Genomic DNA, 15,564 nt, shown 5'->3' with positions numbered 1-15,564 from the left:
ATTTTTTCTTCCTGGATTTTAATTCCTACTCCAAATTCTTTTGTTTCCTTTACTGCTTGCTCGCTATACGGAATTGAATAACATGAGAGAGAAGCTACAATGCTGCCTCACTCCCTTCTCAATTGCTGCTTCCCTTTCGTATTCCTTGATTCTTATAACTACCATCTGTTTTCTGTACAAATTGTAAACAGTCTTTCGCTCCCTGGATTTTACCCCTGCCACCTTTAGAATTTGAAAAAGACACTGTCAAAAGCTTTCTCTCAGTCTACATATGCTAGAAACATAGGTTCGCCTTTACTTAACCAGTCTTCTATGAGAAGCCGTGTTCCTACATTTCTCTGGAATCCAGACTTGATCTTCCACAGTTTTTCCATTCTTCTGTAAAGGATTCGTGTTAGTATTTTGCAAACGTGACTTATTAAACTGATAGTTTGGTAGTTTACACACCTGTCAGCTCATGCTTTATTTGGAACTGGAATTATTATATTCTTCTTGAAGTCTGAGGGTATTTTGCCTGTCTCATACACTTTGCTCACCAGATGGAAGAGTTTCGTCATGGCTGGCTCTCCTAAGGCTATTAGTAGCTCTAATGGAGTGGCGTCTACACCTGGGGCTTTGTTTCAACTTTCTTTCAGTGCTTTGTCAGATTCTTCACCTAGTATCATATCTCCCTTCTCATCTTCCTCTGTGTCCTCTTCAAACAATGGAAATTTCAGGATGGAATGTAACAATATTACGAGAAGGAAAGTTGCTACTCACCATATAGCGGAGATACTAAGTCACAGATAGGCATAACAAAAAGGAAAAGTTCTTAAGTGTGAAGTCTTTTTGTTGTGCCTATCTATGTCCTCTTCCATTTCCATAAGATTTCTCTCAAGTACATCTCCCTTGTATGGACCCCTCTATGTACTCCTTCCACCTTCCAGGGTCTCCAGGTCTCTTCCATGTACACAACCTTTTTTCATGATCCTAAACCAACTGTTAGCTATGATTAAATTATGCTCTGTGCAAAATTATAGCGGGCGGCTTTCTCTTTCATTCCTTACCCCCAATCCACATTCACCTACTACATTTCCTTCTCTTCCTTTTCCTACTATCGAATTCCAGTCCCCCATAACTATTAAATTTTTTCTCTCTTAACTATCTTAATAATTTCTTTTATCTCATCATACATTTCCTGAATCTCCTCATCTGTGAAGCTAGTTGGCATATAAACTTGTACTACTGGGAGTGTGGGCTTCATGTCTGTTTTGATTACAATAATGTGTTCACTATGCTGTACATGGTAGTGTATCTGCATTCATATTTATTTCGTATAATTAAACCTACTCCCGCATTACCCCTATCTGAATTTGTATTTATAACCCTGTATTCACCTGACCAGACGTTCTGTTCCTCCTGCCACCGAACTTCACTAATTCCCACTATATTTAACTTTAACCTATCCATTCCCCTTTTTAAATGTTCTGACCTACCTGCCTGATTAAGTGGTCTGACATTCCACACTCCTACCCATAGGGCGCCAGTTTTGTTTCTCCTGATAACAATGTCCTCCTGAGTAGTCCCTACCCGAAGATCTGAGTGGGGGACTATCTTACCTCCAGAATATTTTACCCAAGAGGATGCCACCATCATTTAACCATACAGCTGAGTTGCATGTCCACAGGAAAAATTAAAGCTGTAGTTTCCCCTTGCTTTCAGTCATTCGCAGTACCAGCACAGCAAGGCCATTTTGGTTAGTGTTACAAGGCCAGATCAGTCAATCATCCAGACTGTTGCCCCTGCAACTACTGAAAAGGCTGCTGCCTCCCTTCAGGAACCAAATGTTTGTGTGGTCTCTCAACAGATACCCCACTGTTGTGGTTCCACATAATGCATGATTATCTGTATTGCTGAGGCACGTGAGCCTCCCCATCAGTGGCAGGGTCCATGGTTCATGAGGGGAAGGGGGGGGGGGAGGGAGTATTATATGGGACTATTAATACTTCCACATGTGTGATGTAATTGTTTATTTATTCTTCTTTATTCTACTGTTCCAATTGTTTATGTTTATCCTGTGAAACTACAAATGCACAAGTTGCTGCATCATGAGTGGTGTCTGTTCTGTTGCATGTCTGACAGAACACCATGCCTGTCTATACAGATGTATTCTATGAGTTTGCTACTTTCAACTAACAGAGCGAAAGCAGACTGTCAGCACATAACATGAACTAGCTCAGTGTTTTCATTCATACACTATGGACATACCGTGTTTGGTACTGATCTGAGTGCTTGACAAGTGGAGATTTGGGTGTAAGAGTTGTCTAGTTTACACTATTGTATTTTTGTGGTTTATAGTGTTTTGAAAGTTGTTGAGTTCAAGCATGCTGTTATGGAGCAAGTCTGTAATGGACATACAGCTGCCTCCTGTTTCTATGTAATGTACTTTCTGTCCATCAATGTACAGCTTTTCCTCCACGGTGTTGGTTGTTAAAGCTGAAACCAGTTGAGAATAAAGGCATATTTGTTCAGCTGGTGGCTTGAAAATGCTTCTCTTCAAATTCTTGACAGTCGTAAATAGTTACCTACAAAAAGTTCTAAATGCATTTCTTCAGTGTTCTACCAGTGAAGCGAAGTATACCACCTGCTTTACTTACAGCTGAGCCTATGCTATCATTCCATTTAATATCGTAATGATGTGTTGCACACTGGTATGAGTCACCGATTCCAGTTGTGAGTTGTTGATATTATAGTGATGAGGTATTTCATTTTTGTTTGTCTTATGAAATGCACAGTTTGAAGGAAAGGACAGATTGCTACTTATCGTAAAGAAGACCCATCAAGTTGCAGTTTTACAGTTCTTAACATCTAAAGCTAGTTGTCAATCTTTGCACCACTTCGAAATCTTATCAAAGTCTGACTGAATAATGTGCTGATTTTCTCAGATTGTACTTGATTATAGAATTAATATATTGCCTATGAGTTCATTCATATGTAACAGAAAGTACAAAGGTGCCAAACGATTCTACATCTGTTGATGACTCTCCATCCACAGTAACTTGCTGCGTCCTTCCTCCCTACCGAGAAACCCTCAGTCCAGTCACAAATATTCACTTATAACTTATGCAATTATACTTTGGGTAATAATATTAGGTGCAATATTGAGTTAAATGTTTTTCAGAAACTTAAAAATACTTCATCTGCCTGACTGCCTCAATCCATAATTTTAGAATGTCATGTGAGAGTGAGTTGGCTTTCAGATGACCGATGTTTTTGGAATCTGCACTGGTCAGCGTAGAGGGGGTCATTCTGTGTGAGAAAATTTCCCTCGTAACAGTTCAGTCAAATGTTAGTTATGTTGGCATTGTGGACACAGCTTTCTCAGTTCCAGTTTGTTTGCGTAATACAATGTGCTCTTCATGTCTATACTGTCTATGGCCTGGCACGTACATGACAGTGATACAAAAAATATTTTGGTTTTGTGTGACATTACCTCAAAAAATATTTTGGTTCTTGTGGTGTTACCTATGGCACAGTACAGACAATGAGAGAATAAAGACTTTTGAAACGTGGCCCCATAGAAGCAGGCCATATTTACGTGGAAGTTCTATGCTTAGGAGCTTACGCCAAAAACTTTATTACAAATTTTTTTATTTGTTTTAAGTCTTTGGCATGGCTCCCATAATCGTAAAACACATAGACATAATGATTTTGTACGTGCTTATTTGGCTGAATTTTTTGGTGTGCACAGGACATAAATTAAGTTAGCAGTCACCACATAAACACCACGCTTGCTCATGTCAGATTTCAGATGGTGCCTAGTCAGCTGGCAAAATTACAGAGACTTTTAAAAGAGTTGTTAGTGGAATTTTGGCTGTCTGAAGTGAGTTTGATTTCTTAGAAACCTGATTTATTCCATACCTTATCTCATCCAAGGACTCAGCATTTTTTACTTCCTGTCACCAGATGTGGATTCTTCATCTCTTGAAGCTGTGTGACACCGTTTCCAGATAACTGTATTCTGTTATGAGATACTGTGAGAAAGTATTGTGTTTGAAGTGTAGTCAGTTTGTACTTTGAGGTTTCTGCAGAGTGCCTGGTACGAGGTAAATTTAGAGGTTTATACTGTCATCATATTTTGACTGTTGTGTTAACAAGAATATTTAATTGGAAACTTAACATCATGCAACAAACTTCAGTATATTTTCCCACTTTCAGAAACCAACCACTTACTCTGTGGCTATGCCACTGAAAGAAAATTCCATGTACACAGCACACTCGTGGGTCTGAAAAATCAAAACTTGTGGTACCTACTTTTTACACACCTTCTGCTCATCTACTGGCACATGCCTGCTTACAGAGCCTCTATTTGAATTAGCCTGTTGCCCATGTGAGTAAACTTCTGCTTCGCATCGAGGTACATATGCCCTGGTGCAAGAAATTTGCATCTAGTTTCCTCAAAACACATGCACAATTTTGATTACATATACATCGTCACCAGTGGTCAAGTACATGTAATGCTGTAATTTGTTTTTCAGTAGTGGTGATATGTCTTTTTTTGTTTGTTGTCATTATTGTTGTTGCTGCTGTTGGTGTGGCCTTCAGTCTGAAGACTGATTTGATGGAGCTCTCCACACTACTAGGCTTCTTTTTCCAGAAATGATGTGCTTGCTGTTGCCAGTCTGCATGTTATATCCTCTCTACCTTGGCATTTGTGATATTTTGCTTCCCAAACAGCAAAACTCATCTGCTACTTTCAGTGTCAAATTTCCTAATCCCATTCCCTCAACATCACCTGATTCAGTTCAATCTCCCCAAAGAACAACTGTTTCATTAGCACTAGGTAGTGAGAGAAAGCTTCAGGTGATAAGTTGAAAGTTCAGTGATGAAGCTTTGTCTTTGTAAGCCATATAGCAAACAACAACTGAAATATGGACAGATGACACACGGTGTGTGTACCAAGTGAAACCGTCACATATTCATTAACTTTTTTTCTCTTGTAGTTAGTTCCATTATCAGTATCATTAGTTTTGTTAGCCCAAACACATGGTACATCAACTGCATCACCAAAATTACACAAGTCTCTATTTGCTGTCACAGCCTTGTGAATGCTCATTCTGATCTGGGATGGGCCTCTCTTACACAAAGGCTCAAATACATTGGAATCACACACTTCAAAACAAATGTTAGCTGAAAACTATCAGAGAAAGATCTAGAATGTAGGAAAAGATAGATGGTTACTTACCATAAATATGACACCTTAAGTTGGAGACAGACACAACTAAAAGACACTTACACATAAGCTTTCAGTCACAGCCTTAAAAAAATAATTTATTCCCACAAGCAAGCACAGCTCACACACTCACGACCACCAACTCCAGCAGGTCAGACGGGGCTGCACTGTCACGTGGAATGGAAGCAGCAATCTGGAGGAGGTGAGGAAGGGGAAGCGATAGCAGTGTATGGGTGGGGCGAGAGAAGAGTGTGCAGGGACTAGACTGCTTAACACACACAGTGTTAGGAGGTTGTGGGGCAGAGAGGAGGGGAATACGGAGCGAAAAAGGAGAGGAGTGGGGAAAGATGTCTGGGTGCATTGGGTGAGGATGGCAAACAAAGAGGGTGGGAGACGAGAATGGGGAGTAGATGATAGGACAGGAGGGGTGGAAACTGTTGGTTGGTCAGGTGCAGGTTGAGGCCGGAATAACTTCAGGAACAGAGAATGAGTCGTAAGGATAACTCCCATCTCCACAGTTCAGAAAAGCGGGTGACTGAGGGGAGCATCCAGATGGCTCGTGTTGTGAAGCAGCTGTGGAAATCGAGCCTGTTACGTTAGGCTTTTTACTATGCCACGGGCTGGTCTACTAGGCTCGTGGCCACAGTTTGCAGTGGCTGTTCATCCTGATGGACAGCTGGTTTGTAGTCATCCCAATATAGAAATCTGTGTGACGATTGCAGCAGAGCTGGTGTGTGGCGTGGCTGCTTCTGCTGGTAGCCCGGCCTCTGCTGGGGTAGGATAAGCCTGTGGCAGGAATGGAATAGGAAGTGCAGGATGGATGGACTGCGCAGGTCTCGCACCTGGGTCCTCCACACGGGTATGATACCTGTTGCAAGTGTTAGGGTTGGAAGCAGCATGGGGATGGTCTAGGATCTTGTGGATGTTCTTGTTTATTACTTGTATAGGCTTATTCTCTGGTATGAGTTATGCAACCGCCCTCCCCTCTTCTCATCTTCTGTCTGGTTGATACATGCTATGATAAAATAATGTGCATAAACATATTTATTGGAGATTTTTCTGTTATGTAACAAAAATTTTCTGAATTTACCTTGAAATTTAAATTATTTTTTAAAGTGTTTTAAATATGGAGTAATTGTTGTTGGTGAATGTATTTTTTTATGAAATCATTTTTGGCTAATTCAGTCACATCACAAAGCTTGATTTTTATATTGCCATAATGATATATAACTATGAAGTGAATGTACGTAACATTGAATCTATTTATTGAACTATGTCACAGACCAGTCTGTCACCACCACCAAGATTTCAGGATTGGAGGGGGAGGGCATGTCACACTCAAGCCCTGTTGTTCTGCCATGACTGCTGGAAGCACTTGTATTAAGTTGCACTATTTCATACTGCACTTTATCAATAAGTATTAATACTTTTGTTTCACAAGTTCATTCATTCTGTGTTGAAATCTGCATTGAATTATGATACACGATCCTCTCCACTAAGTGGAGTGTGTAATGTACCACTGTGTGAAGCAAACTCTGATTCTGCAATTAACATTTGTTTTTCCCTGTTTTTTATGTTCTTAAAAAGCTAACACAACCTTATGGGGAAATCACTAAATTACAAAAGTTGTTGGAAATGATTCACATAATGAAATATTACATTTAACAGTATTGTGAGAAGGAAAGTTGCTACTCATCATATAGCGGAGATGCTGAGACGCAGATAGACGCAACAAAATGACTCTCACAATTATATCTTTCAGCCCTTAAGGCCTTTGTCAACAAATGTCTGTCTATTGTCGATGAAGGCCGTAACGGCTGAAAGATATAATTGTGAGAGTCTTTTTGTTGTGCCTGTCTGTGTCTCGGCATCTCCGCTATATGTTGAGTAGCAACTTTCCTTCTCATAACATTGATACCTTCCAGCCTGGATTTTCCATTGTTTGAAATATTACATTTCATGTTGTTAAACACGTGTTGTGCAAAGGAATCCTGAAGTTTCCATTGATTGAAATATTGCATTTCATGTTCTTAAACACAAGTTGTGCAAAGGAGCAGTGGTAATATTTCCTTTGGCCAATGTCACTTACTGTTAAGGGTAATGGTAAGTTTGCACTCCATCCATTAATGAGCAGCATTCATTGCATATTTTGTGTGAATTCAAGACTTCTAGTGTAGGATTGTCATATAGCTCAAAGATACATTTAATTGTGTTGCACAGGCAGATAATTAGTTGTAAGATGTCAGTTAAACGCTTTTATTGCAGCGATCCATATTCAAATGCTACTACACACAATGATGACAAGAAAGCAAGTTTTCTCTTTCACGATCCAGTTATGAGTTTACTTTTAATATTTTGTATATAAGTGAGCAAACAGTGTTCAGTCACTACATTCTTTTACAAGATCACCAGAAAAAAATTGTCACCTCCTCGCACAAGCACACTGGTTGGTTAGGAGAGCTGTGGAGGATGTAGAACTGGGACCAGCAGTCACGTGACTCTCCACCCAAGTGAAGTAGTCTGTGTGCAACACTTGTTTGTAGAGATTCGGCACAGTAAGCTGGGTCAACATGGAAATGTGACAGAAACAACATAAAGGATGCACCCGAGACCAAGCATTAAATGAAGTTTCCAAATTTGTCAGTGCAGGAATGCTGACTGTCCGACGTGTGTATAAAGAATGAAGTACCACTGCAGCCGTGTAGCACGGGGTAAGAATAGAGGTGGTAGAAACATGCTAGTTGACAGGGGCCGGAGACGAGTGTCGCACCTCCTTGTCGACAGCAGTCGTTTTTGAACCTGACAGGAATTTCTGGTGTCTGTGAACGCAGGTCCATCTCAGTCAATTTCCAAGTGACAGCTGTGAAGAGAACACCGAGAAGTGCTGTCACTGTTAGGTGCACTTAAAGTTGCAATTCCTCAGTGACACAAACAATGCAGAAACTAGACAGTAACTGACTGGAAACATGTAGTACGGTCCGACGAGCCTCTTTTTCTGACAATGTGAGGCAGTGAGGCAGATTGTGGAGTGTACAGTTTGGGTCGGAGGAGGCTCTGTGATGTTTTTTTGGTGGTGTTTTTTTGCACTGTTTTTCATTGAAGTTATTGTGAATGTGAATTGGGATCTTTATTGTAACGTTTTTTGTAACCATCTATTACCCTTTCTTCTGTATCTTCATAACAGTTATGCTGTGGACATTCCAGGCATTTAACTACATAGTGTGGAGGATGGTTCTGTGGTGTTTGTGGGTACTTTTGCACTGTGACTCATTAAGTTACTGAGAACGTGAACTGGGATGTTTATTATAACAATCTTGGTATACAAGCGTTGCTTCATTTTCTGCACCTTCACAATGATTACACTGTGGGCACTCCCGGCTTACAAGATGACAATAGCCGTGATCACACGGTCACACATATATATTCTCAGTTTGGCTCACACTAGTGGACCCTGTCACATCTTGACTGGCGCACCATGTCACACAGTGTTAATCCTATAAAAATGTCTGAGCTGTTTGGTACAGTGGGTGAGATGTAGCAATCAACGCAGTACAGTTTTGGCAGCTCTGTGGGATCTAATCCGGTATGAATGGCATATTTCAAGAAACTTGTGGATTCTCACTCTTTCTTGCTGAACTGAAGCCTATTCAGTGTTGGAGAATGTGTTACATGATGTCTCCTAAATAATTTTTTATCTGGTGTGCTTACATTAGAATTGACAGTGAATCTTGTGCTCGCTCTCAAGCTAGGCATACACGTGAGAGTTTTTCACTCTCGGAGAGCTTTTGTGGGTAACACATGTCACGTAAACAGTGCAGAGAATCAGCTCGCTGGCAGCACCCTAGGCTGGGGCAAGATCTCAGGTAGTTGCACTCTGCGAGTTTAGATGTGTCGTGTGTGTGGCAACTTCCATCTCTCTAGAGCTGCTGACCGTAGCTTCCGTATGAGGAAAACTATACCGGCACTGTCGGGAGAGCTGTGGGTAGTCGGAGAGTACTGAGCATGTGTCTGGGGTTTGTGCTGTATGTCACAGTTTTTACCCTACCACATCTTGATAACATATTTCGCCTTACTCGTGGACACAAAATGAAAATACCCCTGCAACTATGTGTTTTGAGCAATAATTTGTGCCTTCGACATGTTCCTGAGAAAAGAAATCACCTGCTTTCCCTCCTACATGAACAGCACGAGCAGTTAGCCTATTCCAGTATGTCTAGACTTAAACTGTGTAACATAACAAAGAACTTATAAAAATGTCATAGACATATAGCATTAATTAACGATACGTGAAAAAAGAAAATATTGTCCCTGAGTATACTTGATCCTACATGAATACAGGGTTTTCCAAAAAGATGTTACCTCTTGTATGGGATTGACTTTTATTTTATTAGTTATTATTATTTTGTGTTAATTTTATTTATTTTAATGTTAAAACACAAGTTGAAATATAACTAGTGCACTTCTTTGACCTGTAATTTGCGGCTCTCGGTGCATGTGCTAAGTCTCTCTACCGTACAGGCCATACCTCATTCACACATTCGTGTAGATATAGAGCATACAACTTGTGTTATACTTTCTTTGAGGTCATTAATGACAGTATGTTTTGTAGAATACTGGTGTTCTTTCATCGTTCCCAAAGCCAGAAATCACATGGAGTAAAATACACTGACTGTGGTGGCCATGCCAAGGGGTCCACCTCTCCCAATCCAGCATCTATGAAATGTTTGATCTAGGTAATATGAAATCTTTAAGGAAAAATGTGGAGGTGCATCATCTTGCTAGAAGTAACCTGATGTTACAATACGGAGGGGAAGATTATCATCAATAAATTCTGCAACATATCTTGGTAAGAATATCCCCTTACAGTCAGATCATTGAAAAACTGTGGACCAAGCACTCAAAACTTCAAAATGCTGCACCAAACATTAAATTTAAGAGGATTGAGTGTGTGCTCTCTTAGTTTATGGGGATTGTGTATACTCCGTCACAGTTGTGCATATTTGTGTTGCCGCTGACATGAAATGTAGCTTCATCTGACATACAGAACACAACATTAAGGTCCATGTGCACCATTTCTAATAACACTTCTGCAGCCAGTACACGAGCAGTTTTATCAGAGTCAGATAGAGCCTTTATCATTTGAAAATGGTATGGCTTCATTCCCACGTTGAAGTGGAGAAATCTTAATAGACTTGTCCACACAATTCCCATTTCCAATGCTAATATAGTACTTAACTTTTCTGAGCTCTTAATCATTGTGCCTGGACTGGTTATGTTGTTATCTTTCAAATACTTGTTGGAGTCCATTGTTTCCTTTACAGTCATTGATCTCAGGCGCAGTGCACATAAATTTCTCATTCAGACGACAAATAGGTAAAAGGCTTTGAGGATCCTTATGAAATCACTGCTGAAATTTCTTTCTTGCTGTTGAGGGTGACCCAAATTCTATCATCCAAGCTGCTACCTTCCTTCTCTCTTCCAAAGTAAGTCGGGTGACCATCTCTGGTCTGCGACAAAACAAAATTTAAAATTATCTATTAACATATGGGTGGTAATATCGTTTTGGATGAACCTGTATAAAAAGGTGAAGGACAAACTCGCAACTTATCAGCTGTGCAATTTTAACACTGGAATTGAGCTATTCTATAAATGTATACCGGCACAGTCTGAACAGTTGAGACTACTGTTGTGCTGGATACTCACAGTGAAGTGAATGTTATTAATGTGTTGGTAAGAAAAGTGATGAACAAAAGCTGCCAGGAAGTGGAATCAGGACGAAGTTCTGCATTTAATCAGTTTGTACGAGAAAAGGTCAGCGTTATGGAATGTATGGTTTCTGGACTACGGGAACAGAGTTAAGAAGCAAGGGTGCAGTTTTTAACATTTCCACAGAATGTATTTACCAGAATATTCTCAGCTTAAGGGACCAGGCAAACTAGTTTCATAACATATGTTAATTAACTTACAGAAACAAGTGACATTATGTTTGAAAGTAATTGTTTTGGAAATCGAAAAATTGCCATTTCACTTCAAGTACTGGTAATAAGGCTGTATCTACAATTTTATATGATGTGATATTATTGATTATATTGTTATATTGGGTGTTAAAGAACAGACCTTCCAGAATTATAGGTGGTTCTTGAAGTCAATATAAGTAAAATTGTTCAGATAAAAGTGTACCCAGATATGCTTCATTTATCAGATATCCACCCTGTTTGGCTTTTGAAGAGGCATGGATATCAAGATGAAATCTGCTGTAATTTTCATTTCATCACAATTGCTACTTTACCAAATATTAAAGAGAATAAATGTACCCAATGCTAGAAATCCTAGTGTTACAAGCAGTCTATCTTTAACACCAATGAATTTATGCTTGAATTTTTGCTTGGCAGTTTTGGGTCCAGTTATAAGGAGTATTTCTTCCATCTCCATTTCTGTCATTCTTATAAAATTTTGATATTGTTGTAGATCTTCCATCACAAGCTCTACAATGAGGTTCTTGTATGCTCCAAAATTATCCCTCCTTGTAATTCACTCTGTTATCCAACACGGACATGGTCTTTACATTTTTTCTTTGCCACTCAAAGCATTGACAGTGCAACTGCAGCCTGATGCTCTTCCATCACAATCTCTTCCTTTACACACAGAACTACTACTAAAAAACCTCATGGTGAGTGATCTCTCATCTCTCACAGACTCTTCCACCCTGGTGTTTGTAAACACTTCAGACATCTGCTCTCACAACTCTCTCAGACACTTAACAGAAAGTAACCATAAGTGACTATCAGACAATAAAACTATTGGCAAAAACTTGTCACTAGTGTAATGATTCTTCAAGTACTATCTAAGAGTACCAAACGGTCTAGGAGCAAAAAACTCACTTGTATCTCAGCTCTTAGGTGTCTCTGCCACGACCCTCAAATGTCTGGGAAATTTGCCACTGATATGGCTACTTCATGTTTTGACAACAGGGCTAGTTCATGTTAGGTGTGGTGCAATGCTATCCTCTTTTTATGTGGAATCACCTGCAGCATTAATGTAAATACAAAATAAGTTCCAATCCTCCAAAGTAACATTACTAAATGGCTAAGTAAAGACATTAAAATCCCATTTTCATCCAGGCAGCCGTCCCTCAGTTATGACGTCTCTAACTTTGTAATGATAATTTATAAGATGCAATTCCACCTTTCCCCAGTTGTAACATTTCTTTAAGAATTACAGCAACACATTGTTCAACTTCTTACTGCAGTTTGGGGATAGTGTGTGGGTGAGTTGTGCAACAAGCAATCTTAAAATATCCGTACAACAACAAGTCAGATGCAGATAAATTTTGAGACCAAGTGGACCACAAATTGCTGGAAACCACTTGTTCCTGAAAACACTGACTGATTCGAGAAAGTCATGCTCTTGTTGGCAGTACAAACTGTTCAGTTCTCCTCCTGAAACCATTGTGTTGTAGCTTGTCTTCAGACATTGTGGTCACAAATTGTGGCACCGTCTGTATGTAGCACTCACCATGCTGTTCACGAAAGAATGTGATAAAGATTTTCTCCTGTGTGGTGTTACGTACCAAACACACACTTTTTGTGCTTGCTGGAAGGATTTGTACAGAAAATGTGAATTTTTTGTAGTTTCAGTATGTGAATTCTGTGTCTTCACATATTTCTCGAGATGGTACCGTGCTTCATCAGACCAAAACTGATGAGAGAGGTATTCCTCATTTAATGATATGAATGACATGAACCACTATCAGAAAGTTGTACAGCATGAATTCTGCCCAGGTACATCTTTAAAACACCCAAACAGTGCCATCTGTGTGCTACATACGGAGAAACATTAGTGGCTAGATAGGCATCTTACAGTCTTCGTGGGACTTGAAGAATACCCAACTCCCTCACCTCACGTGTAAGCTTTTCTGACATTATACTTTCGGTCAAGCACATCTGGCTGCCTCTCCCACATGTCCTGTATTCTGGAACTTGCTGTGCATCTGCTTGCTGTTGGATGAACTTTCGTCTAAAGATATTCTGAGTCTTGTTGTTATTGGCTCATTTAATGTACTGGGTGAGAATGAATACTCTGTCCTGTAATGTAATACACATTGCTTCACAGTCAATTAATGATTATACCTGCAATAAAGAAATAAACATTACTTGATAAGGTTGTGTCATGTTTTAGACACCTTGCAACTGCGTGTTTGCTTGTCTAATGTCATATGTATACTGCACTGATGAACCAGAGCATTTTGACCACTGACCACCATGAGACTGAATGCCACCAAGCAGTGTTGTAGAGATGTGACCCAATATATGAATAGGGATCTATTCTAGCGACAATATGGGTTGTAGACAGGGGAATCCATTGATGTAAGAGACTTTGTCTAAAAGGACAGACCTGAGGACTAGCATCACGGAAACGTCAGAGCTTGTTAGCTGTTTACGTGCTGCTGTTGTAAGCGTCCATGGGAAATGGTCAAAGGGCAGTGAAACAGCGAGTAGGTGACAAGTTGTCGGATATCTACACCTCACCGAGGAATGTGGAGGTCGGAGACTTACCTGCTCTGTAAAGCGAGATAAGACCGACCTGTGGCAGATCTGAGGACAGAGTACAATGCTGGTGCAAGAAAAAATATTTTTGTTCAGCACACATTACTAAATTTGGGGCTCCGCTCCACCTACCTCCCTTCGTGATCGACGTTTTCACAACTGTGGTAGCATCGTGCAGCAGAATAACTGTCTGTGTCACGAGGCCTAAATTGTGCTACTGTTGTTTGAGGGGAATGATAGTGGACTGGTGTTGATGTCCTGGCCACCAAACTTGCACCATCTTAACCCAGTGGAACAAATCTGGGACATTATTTGGCACTAGCTCTGTGACCACAAACCGACAGCCCATAATTTGTGTGACTTGTGCAATGACGACTGACGTCACATACCTCTGGAAAAGCACTGATGATGTGTCAAATTTGTGCGACGCAGTATCGCTGCTGTATTGTGTTACAGAGGTGACTCGTCACACGTTATTGAAACAGATGCTCGTAATATGCTCGGTTCATTAGTGTGTGTGTGTTTCTATTTTGAAAGTATCTTGTGCCTCACGTAATGCAATGTCTTAATATTTACATTACAGGTGACCGATAAGGCAGATTCGTCACACACATTCCACCAGGTGTTCCTTGTGGAGGACAATGTAAGTTGTTCTGAAATATTGTCAGTGACCACAAATACAAGTCAGTACTATTATTTAATCTCTACTGTTAATTAATCTCATACATACATTGTTTTTATTTAATACTAGCTGTTCCCAGCCATGCATTGCTGTGAGCCAGTCTGATTAGATGGAAAAGAAAGACGAAGCACAAATTTCTAATATTTATGAATACTGATACATGCCCTATTCTCCTTCTCCCTTCTGTCTCTGTACATCTCTTCCTCTTCCATGCTTTGTCCACCTCCTCTGTCCCCCTCTCTCTGTCCATCTTCTCCTCCCCCTGTCTCTCCAGCTCCTCCTGCCATCTCTCTTTCCCCGTCTCTCTGTACACCACCTTCTCCTCCCTTCTGTGTCCATCTTTCCATCCCTCTCTCTCCATCTCCTCCTCCATCCTGTCTCTGAACATACACACAAAATTCAAGCTTTCGCAACAAACGGTTGCTTCATCAGGAAAGAGGGAAGGAGAGGGAAAGACGAAAGGATGTGGCTTTTAAGGGAGAGGGTAAGGAGTCATTCCAATCCCGGGAGCGGAAGGACTTACCTTAGGGGAAAAAAGGACAGGTATACACTCGCGCACACACACACATATCCATCTGCACATACACAGACACAAGCAGACATTTCTGCTTGTGGCTGTGTATGTGCGGATGGATATGTGTGTGTGTGTGTGTGTGAGTGTATACCTGTCCCTTTTTGAGTACTTTTTGAGATTTTTGATAACAACATTTCCAGTTTTCATATAATAGATATTACATATTTATTTATATGTTACATGTATTAAAAGATAGGTGCATAAAAAAAGTGCATCTGCATGCAACATAGTATCAAAATTTTGAAGCAATTGGTGAAGAAATTTTGCAGATTTAAGATTTTGAGTAAACGGACATTTACATTTTTATTTATATAGAAATAGTTTTTTGTTTGTCCAATACATTATGCAGGGTGTATCAAAAAGAATCACCTGATTTGACGTGTCTGTATTTATGAAACTAATAAACATATACAATGAATTTTGTTTTTTGAAGAATTGGAAACTGAAAAAGTTTTTTTTTGTACCTTTTCGTAGGTGTTCAATACATCCGACTTGAAATGCTCGGCATATGTCAGTGTGTCATTCAGATTGTTCCCACACTGCAGTGAGC

The 15,564-nt window shown here is 40.0% G+C and overlaps 1 protein-coding gene across 6 annotated transcripts in view; it reads left to right on the top strand.

The window, feature by feature from the left end:
* LOC126427032 (zinc finger protein 721-like) overlaps window positions 1–15,564 on the top strand; it is a 233,444-nt gene that overhangs the window by 48,486 nt on the left and 169,394 nt on the right. For all 6 annotated transcript variants that reach the window (XR_007576503.1, XM_050089208.1, XM_050089207.1 and 3 more), the window contains exon 2: window positions 14,342–14,401. Coding sequence is in view for 5 of the 6 variants with exons in the window: in XM_050089208.1 (XP_049945165.1) it covers window positions 14,342–14,401 (60 nt within the window). In the remaining variant the exon portion in view is untranslated. The remainder of the gene's footprint in view (window positions 1–14,341; window positions 14,402–15,564) is intronic.

Source organism: Schistocerca serialis, chromosome 11 (assembly GCF_023864345.2).
Source record: "Schistocerca serialis cubense isolate TAMUIC-IGC-003099 chromosome 11, iqSchSeri2.2, whole genome shotgun sequence".
NCBI classification, from domain to species: Eukaryota; Metazoa; Arthropoda; class Insecta; order Orthoptera; family Acrididae; genus Schistocerca; species Schistocerca serialis.
The sequence above is the reverse complement of the archived record's forward strand: the minus strand, read 5'-3'. Positions and strand labels throughout refer to the sequence as shown.